Source organism: Nanorana parkeri, unplaced genomic scaffold (genome assembly GCF_000935625.1).
Source record: "Nanorana parkeri isolate BGI_ZX_2015 unplaced genomic scaffold, ASM93562v1 scaffold4, whole genome shotgun sequence".
Classification (NCBI taxonomy): Eukaryota; Metazoa; Chordata; class Amphibia; order Anura; family Dicroglossidae; genus Nanorana; species Nanorana parkeri.
Window position 1 is genome coordinate 1,631,181 of NW_017306272.1, and position 9,028 is coordinate 1,640,208.

At 42.9% G+C, this 9,028-nt stretch overlaps 1 protein-coding gene across 1 annotated transcript in view; it reads left to right on the forward strand.

Annotated features, from left to right (window-relative positions):
* The first annotated feature begins 907 nt into the window (after nucleotides 1-907).
* The window catches only part of DAZL (deleted in azoospermia like), a 32,382-nt gene continuing 24,261 nt past the window's right edge, over nucleotides 908-9,028 (forward strand). Inside the window, exons 1-2 of the mRNA XM_018573099.1 lie at nucleotides 908-1,063; nucleotides 6,504-6,605. Of these exons, the coding sequence (XP_018428601.1) occupies nucleotides 908-1,063; nucleotides 6,504-6,605 (258 nt within the window). The remainder of the gene's footprint in view (nucleotides 1,064-6,503; nucleotides 6,606-9,028) is intronic.

Genomic DNA, 9,028 nt, shown 5'->3' on the forward strand with positions numbered 1-9,028 from the left:
TTTCTAAAACTAGCATGGCCAGATTGTAACGTATGGTGACCCCTAGGCCTCATTCACACTGGCAGTGACTTGTATTTGTTAAAAAGACATTTCTAGATGCATATAAATAAATAATGTTCTGGGTTTAGTTAGAAACTAAAGCGGGATATGCGCTGGTAGGTTTTACATTTGAGATTCCTCCATATATGCCAAACAATGTGAATGGAGGAATCTCTCCTAGTCTGTGGCTATTGTAGTTTGACAGCTGCCACTCACCAACTGTCAGAGTACCTGAACAGTAACTGCAGACCATGCTCGGACAACAATTTTCTGCCCAGCTCCTTCGGATTCAGGCCGGCAGACTGGGACATCCACTGAGCCAATTTCACCCAGTTTATCAAGAACCGGCCAAAATTCATTGGGTTGTGTAGCCACATTCAGACTGCCCATACACTAATAGGTTTGTTTGCTTATGCTGCATGCAGATAAATGCTCACTTTGAATGATACCAAAGAAAATTATGAGAATATTATGCCTCAATGCGTTTAGAAATGTCCTCTAAATGCATTTGTCAATGCCAGTAGTGTGAATGATGTCTTGACGTGGCTAAACATTTATTAAAGCGCAGTGTTGCATTAATCGCATGGTTTTGTACAATCAAAGCATGCTATTGTGCATTACAGTGCAGCAGGTGCGTTGCCATTTCTTTGGGGGTGCCATTTAAATGATGCCTGCGATCTGTGCTTTGTTCACGCAAAACTGTGATTGATGCAGCAGTGGGAACGAGCCCTCAAAGTGGACCTAACATTGGATCCCCTTTAAAATTATGTATAAGAAAAAGTTAGTTTGTGGAGAAGGAATAAAACCTTCATCACTTCTAATTGGCCTGCTGCTCTGTCCCAATCCTCTGCTGTCCGACTAGCCCCCCATGGTCCGTCACCCTCTGCCGCTGCCTCCCTCTATGGTTTTTGGGCTCCCCTGCTCTTCTGGGGGACCCGGGACCAAGGCAAGTTACTTCAGGATGGAGAGCGGGGAGCAGAACCGGAAACTTACATTCTCCGGTCTGCTCCGGGTTAACAGTGAGGTACACACAGCCTTCCCATCCATCACAGGTGCTCCAGCACAATGCTGTACTAGAGCTCCTGTATTGGAGATGACAGGTTCAATTAAGAGAACCTGTCGCCTCCAAATGCTATCACACGGGCTTGTTAGCTCCTGTGATAGCAATAAAGTAAAGTGGGAAAAAAAGTTAAAAGAAATACAAATTGCTAAAAAAAAAGTGAAATGCAAAAGTAAAAAAAATAATTTTACCGTTGGGGGTCGTGGATGTTACCAAGGGGTCCTGGCCCTAGATGAGTTTGGAACCACTGCTTCAACAGAATACACACAATTTAAAAAGGCAAAAATTAAAGTGTATCTAATTAGCGCTGCAACCAGCTAATCGATTATGAGAATAGTTGTCAACTATTCTCATTGATTAGTTGGTTGGATACCCTAGCTCTCTCCTCCATGCTGGAAGGAGGGCACAGCAAGCAGTGGGTGGGTGCAATAGGCAGCCTGCTATTGCAATTTGAAATGGCCAATAGCAGGCTGGTTATTGCACCCTTCCACTACCTGCTGTATTTACATTCAGCTGCCATCTGCCGAATCTTGCCACTGGCAGCTGTCATTCCTTAGGTGAAGCTATTCAAGCGCCATGTGCTTACAACACAATTATTAAAATATATATATAAAAGGTGGAGGAAGTCCTTTTTGGTTCCCGCCTGACAAATTCTGCTGCAGGAGGTGCGTTGTAGTGCAATTCATTTCAATGGCACCCCAAACACCTCCTACCCACAGTATGATCGCCCACACTGGAACACACGGTGCCACAATTCTGTGCGTTTCAGTGCAGAGTGATTGCAAAAAATTGTGCATGCAGTTTTATTCTGAAGTAAACTTTGTAACACTGCATTCGTTTTTTTAAATGAAGGATGATTTTTAATCTGATTTAATCGAAAAAATTATCTGCCAACTAAAGAGGACTACAACAAATCCCAGCAATAGTACATTATAAAGTGGTACAATGCTGAATACCACCAGCTATAGAGGAGTACAACACCCAGCAATTGTACATTAGACAGCGCAATACAGAATGCCGCCAGCTATTATGTACTATTGCTGGGATTTGTTGTATTCCTCTATAGCTGGCGGTATTCTGCATTGTGCTGTATAATGTACTATTGCTGGGTTTTGTAGTCCTCTATAGCCAGTGCCATTCTGCATTCATTGCTGTATAATTTTACACTTTCCATTTCACTATATTGCACACCACACTATCTTTTTTCTTTTTTACTTCCACAGCTCCAAGCTTGCTCCTGTGATGGAGTGCAATCTCAATACAAACTAGTAGTCCCATCACTGGAGCCATTTTTTAAACTTTATTTTATTGTTTATCCGATTAACCGATTAATCGAACTTAATAATCGGCTAACTAATCGATTTTGAAAATAATCGTTAGCTGCAGCTCTATAATCGATTATGAAAATCATTAGTTGCAGCCCTATATCCAAACGCAGACAAAAAATTTATGTTGCAAGTTATCCATCCTCAGTGGTGGCTCCACTTTTCTTTTTTTTAGGCTGAGTTCACACTTGGGCGTTCGTAATATGCGCGTTTCTACCGCGATTTGCGTTCAGCGGGACAAACGTGCGTTTACAAGGGCTATCCGGCTGTATCCTAATGGATACGCGTGGAAATACGCCCCAGAAGAAGCTCCTGTACTTCTTTGGGCGTAGGGCGTTTTTCAGCGCGTTCCTACGCGCTGAAATACGCCCAGGTGGGAACCATGCCCATAGGAAATAATGGGATTTCACTTGCTGGGCGTTTTACAGCGCGTCGATCAGCGCTTCAAAACGCTTAGGTGTGAACCAGGCCTTAGGCTTTTACCTTTATTTTCACCAGTAAATGGCCTTTACAGGTGGTTCTGCCAGTAAGGGCCTGTTCACATTATATCAGGTCCTGATCAGGTGCGGATCTGCAGACTGATGCAGTGCGTTTTGGCCGCGTTTTTGATGTGTTCCGTACAAAATGTGCCATGCAGTATTTTTCTGTCGTAACCTGAACGGACTGTAGCCCATAAAACAGATAGGGATACATTGGGATGCATTTTGAGTGCAGCAGCGTACGGATCCGGTCAGCACACAAAACGGACGTCGTGTGAACAGGCCCTAACACTTCTGCTAAACACTTTGGCCGGATTCATAGTGTTGCAAAACATGCATTGTATTTGTTAACCTTATTTATTATAAGCATTTATATATAGTGCCATCAATTTATGCAGACCTTTACACCGTGCACATTCACACCAGTTCCTGCCCTCAATGAGCTTACAATCTAAGGTCTCTCTCACATACATACATACATGGCCGATTAAGACAGGAGCCAATAAACCTTACAGAATGTGTGGGAGGAAACCTGAGTACCCGCAGGACACCCATACAAGCACAAGGAGAACATGCAAACTCTTTGCAGATAGTGCCCTGGTCGGTGCTACAAGGCTGAAGGGCTTACCACTACACCACTGTGCTGCCCATATCATTTAAATGGGCTGCCTACCACACCAAAAGGTGCATGTACTATTCTTTGTAAGGCAGCACATTGCAATGGTGAGCTGCATTGGGGTGCCATTTACATTAGAAGACAGTTTACCACCAAAAGCTGCCACACTACAACAGTGTGAGCCTTCTAGTCAGATATCCACCCCTCTCCTATTGTTCATAACAGACGGGTGTGGTGCTGTAGTCCTCAAAGATGGCTAAGAACGATCTAAAGGTGGCCATATACAGTCCAGTTTTTGAGGGACCAGCCGAAAATTGGAGTGCGTGACACTGTCGGCACCATTTTGGTTGGCATCAGCCGATCGAAGGGGCTGGTCGGAAAATCTTCGATCAGAGCTGGCAGCCAATGAGCTGCCCGCTGTGGTCGGGTAATCTGATGGGCCGGTGGGGATTCCTCAAACGACACGCTGTTAATGTTGGAGGAATGGGGTCTGGTTTTTTTTTCCTTCAGTCTGCGGGTCGAATGAAAAAAATAGATCAGTGTATGGCCAGCTTTATTGATAACCCTTGGCACAGAGAACAGGGACTTATCAGCTGAGATGATTTCTGACGGGTTCAACAGGTATTAAACTGGTATAACCAAACGCTTTAAATAGTATGTTTGACAGACAAAAAGTACTCGTACTCGCCCAAATGCTCCGATGCCTAGCCCGATACTTTAGGTATCAGGAAGCCGGGCATTGTGTAATGCTGGTGGGTGGGAAGAAGTGCAGTCTCTTATCATAGCCTGCCACCAATTATTATTTTTTTTACTTTAACTACTTAGCTCCTGTACCTGTATACCCCTTATGGACCAGATCAATGTTTACAATAGCACTATAGGCCTGGGTTTTTTTGTTGATCATTTTGTAAATCTTTTAAGAGAACAAAGGTTTTCTTTTTTCTTAGGGGGTGGGGTTGGGTGACCAAGTTCCATTCTGGCAATATATATTTTGCAAAACTTCCTTGTGAATGCCTTTCTTCCCTCAATTTTACTGTTTGCCTTGCAGTATCCTGTTGAGAATGTATATTAAAACAGTGCTCAGTTCAATCCAACGATGTGCTACAAAAAAACAAAACTTCAGGGCAAATAAGATGCAAACTTGATAAATACATTTAAAAAAGTGAAAAATGTGCATTCAATGAATTCATCCCAAACTGTTTTGAAGAAATCTCAAAGGAAAAGTTTTTAATGAAGTTAAAAGCAGCATCAGGTAGTTTATAGGCAAACGCCTCCTTCCACCACCAGATGCCTAATTCCGCTCCACCTATAGTACCTCTGGTCACAGGCTCTGGAGCAGATAACCCCAGTCAATTAAATCAAGCAGATCATAGGGTAACACTGTTTAGAATAGCCGGGAATACTGAGAGTTGTTAGCTGGGCCTGTGTGATACACGAGTATAAGGATATATGGATAACTACAATACCCTCACCCCTTTCTTTACTCAACCAAGCGTTTCTTCCCGCCCTCCCCATCCCCATTTTTCTTCTATTAATTCATTCTTCGTGTCTATTCAAAATGAACTCAGTTATAAGCAAATATAATCTAAGAACAAGATGCATGTGTATTATGTGAATCTTGGTATGCTTTGTGTAATTCTTCCAGTTCTTTTCAGTAATTTGTGCAGTGTGGTTGGACTTGTTCTGCCACCTCCTGTAGTTTTCTGCAGGCAGCCTGTAGTGGGGGGACCTACTGGGTCCCTCCTACAGCTCTGCTGAGGGGCCACTGTTCAGTTCAGCCAGGTAATGTCACTGTTACTTTAACTAGGTAATATCTGGGTTTGCGAAGGCAATTGGTGCTCACAAGCTGGATTTAATATCATTCGTGACTATTGAATATAAAAAGGTGTACCCGGATCTCAGCTTTAAACTTTAAAACATTGAAAGATTAAAAAAAATGCAACAGTGACCATCAGGCTTTAAAGTGCACTTTTGGAGAATGCGCACATTTTTGCCACTCCCCTTACCGAACATGTCCTACTCTCCTCCTCCTCCGTAGATGCATACTTAACTGAGATTCGGGGCCTCCTGTATTTATTTACATCCCATGCCACAGTCCTCTCAATGCTTGCCCGTGCCTGCACAGTAGAGCTCCATAGACTTCGGTAGATGCAGATAGACTAGCCCTAGATAAGTCTAAGGGCCTCTACAGTTTAGGATTTGTTAGGTCAAGGGAGGGTGCAAAATGAATAAGTGCTCTTCTTATTAGGGCTCATTCATACCCAATGCGTTGGAGCTACAACAAAAGTCATGGCAATTTGTCTTGTTTCAGATGGGCTCGTGTGACACCACTGCGTTGTGGTGTGGCGGAGTGCGCTGAAAAAAAGGATGCAGTACTTTTTTCAGCACACCACAAAGCGACACGGTACAACTGCATTGCCCCACAGTATCCCAGAGAACCTAATGAGATGTCACTTGTGACATTTCAATAAAGCTCTAAGAAAAAAAGTGTGATGCGTCTCGAGCGCATGTGCACTGTGCGGTGTAGTGCGGCTGCTGGCGTGAACGGGCCCTAAAAGTAAGCTCATTCTTTAAGTTATTTCAGACACCTGTATCAGTCTGTGGTTGTGCCTCGTGTTTTCTATGTATGATGTAATTTCACTTGTTGATTATATAAATACAGAATGTTTTGACAGTCCCTAGGTGAACACTGCTTCTGCAAAATGTGAGTGACCATTTTAAGAACATGGGCTGAGTTGTTGGATTGAAGGTTCCAGTGTTTACAAGAACGTCCTGATTATTGTAAGCACTGCCAGGTCAGCAGCCCTTTTTTGGAAAGCCTTTCTGGGTAATCGTACATTGTACGCGTTTTAGGGCTTCATGTTGGGACTCTGAGCTATGTAATGTTTTCTTGTAAAGCCAAAGTTGTTCTTACGTTCTGCCTAACTGTATGCAGGTTGTAATTACTATGCTTTTTACACTGAATTTTTTTTTGTCTTGTATAGTCTGAAACAGGAAGTCCCATGGAGGACCAGCCATCTGGTTATGTGCTCCCTGAAGGAAAAGTGATGCCTAATACTGTTTTTGTTGGGGGCATTGATATTCGGGTGAGTTTTGGTAATTTGTCTGGAGCGTGTTGTTCAAATATTGCTTTGTGAAAATACTGCTACAATTAGGTAATCGAGGAAAACACATGATGGAATATAGTACGCTGCGATCGGCTCTTGATAGAAAAATCTTCAGCATGGAAGCTCCAAACCAGCAGAACTGTCCTACCTTCTTAAGACACCAAGCCAAACTAAGCTTGTCAGCACATTAACCCCTTACGGACAAAGGCCTTTTTTCCTATGTTGTTTACATGTTATAATCCACATTTTAGGCCTGAAAATTACTTAAAACTAGGGCTGGTAATGATTAAAATTTTTGTGTTCGATGAATCCAAATTTTTTTTTTAATCGATTAATTTCGATAAATTTTAACGCACATACAGATCCAACTACATTGGCCTATTCACATACAGCACAGCAATGAAGTAATAAAATGAACTAGGATCACACTAATCCAGCACGTTATTAATCTCATGTGCCCCACTCAATATGGCCGCCACTTGAGTGGGGCAACTCAGAATAATAACGTGCTGGATTAGTGTGATCCTAGTTCATTTTATTACTTCATTGCTGTGCTATATGTGTATAGGCCAATGCCTTGGCTGACGCTCGTGCAGAAAGTTTCTTGGGCAAACTCACCGGCCCAAGTGGTCCAAACACCTGATATATTATGAGGCTAGTAGAATCTAGTGTAAATATTTCCGTATAGCTAACGCAATCTAATCTGCATCTACTGCAGCGTTAACTGACTTCCTTTTTTACTGTTTGACCTTCTAAAAGACACTGACAATAAAAATAATAAAACCCTGAGTTTGTCTAGCCTTTCCCCTTCGCTATTCAAAACCAGAAATATATGTGTGGGCTTGAGTTGCGTTTGTATCGCATTTTCCTGCAGCCCTCTACTGAGAGCCCTAATGGGAGCATCCACCCACATTGTAGAATCCGTGTGCATTATTTCTGTATCTTTCCCTGCCCTTCCAGGAAAGCTGCTCCTACAAATGTTGGTTTAACCTCATTGACGTCAATTATTAGGTGTTCATTAGCATCTAGTGTGTATGAAAGAAAAGAAAGTTTATCCAGAGACATAACTGCCGTGTCCATTAACCCTTTCCTCACCAATGAGGTTAGCACGTGGCTATACTTAACAACCCTTAACAAAACATATAATACTTTGCAAGGCTCGGCACCGATTCAAGAGAGAATCAGGCCAAAGTAGTTAGAAGGTTGGAGTAGCCACTTAGTTCAGTAAAAAATACTTTATTTTAAACAATGCAAATAATTGCACACGAGAAACGGCCATATGACACCAAACCTCCGAGTCCCGGCGGAGATCCGGTGACGTCACGGACATAGACGTCACCGGACTCCTCCCCCTTCCCTTTGTTAGCCGAGACAGCCACTTGGGGAAGGGGGGAGGAGTCCGGTGACGTCTATGTCCGTGTCGTACAGACCCGGAAGGCGGAGAGGTGAGTACCGATCAAAAAAATTTACGATTAATCGTTAATTTCCGCAGCCCTCCTTAAAACCCCCAAACATATATTTTCTGAAAGCCAAGACTCTGTAGAATAAAATGGTGGTAGTTGCAAATTTTTAAGTTGCACGACATTAGCGCAACTTATCAAACCCCACAATTTTGTGAAAAATGCACTTCAGTTAAATTTAGTGCCCTAAAAACACTATAAAACCAGTTAAAAAGAAAAATCTGCGCTGAACCGCCCTCGTGTGAATGGGGCCTTAAATGACATTAAAGCATACATCCCCCCCAAAGTTAATGTCAGCAGTTACCTTAAATGATCTCTTAATCCGATCTTTTCTGTCATTTTCATCTCTCCCTCCAGTGCTGCTGCGGGTCTCCGATCCAGCGCTGACTCCTCTGTGCTTGCTGGCACTTCCTGTCCCACAGTGTGTGCATGCAGGTTCACGCTGTCCATAGACTTACCTTGTGTCTCTCCTCGTCTCCCGGCTGAAAATCTGAACTGCGCCCGCCCCAAGATCCTTTGCGGTCGCCCGGGATTTTTCAGATTTTCGGACGGGAGCTTGCGGTGAAGATACAGGTAAGTATTGACCTGATTGAAAGGGGTTTTTGTTTCTTAAGTTTTTGCATATATCTTCTGCTTGCTAGCAGTAGATATATGCAAAATATATTGTTTTTTTATTTTTTTTTTGCTTCTCTGGGTGATGCACATCTGGGGATGACACAGTGTGCACCACTCTGAAGCTGGAGGACCAACCTGTTGCTACCACCAGGACAATCTCTGATTTTTGCACTCACAGGCGGTGCAAAAACCGCTAAAGTGTTTCTTCATCATTCATTTGATTTTCTGTACAAGAATTGGAAACGGGCTGAATAGTTGTTTCCTTCCATGTGTTGTGCATCCTTCTATCCTCTTAATAAAGATTTTGTTTCAAAGTGTTTTGAAAAC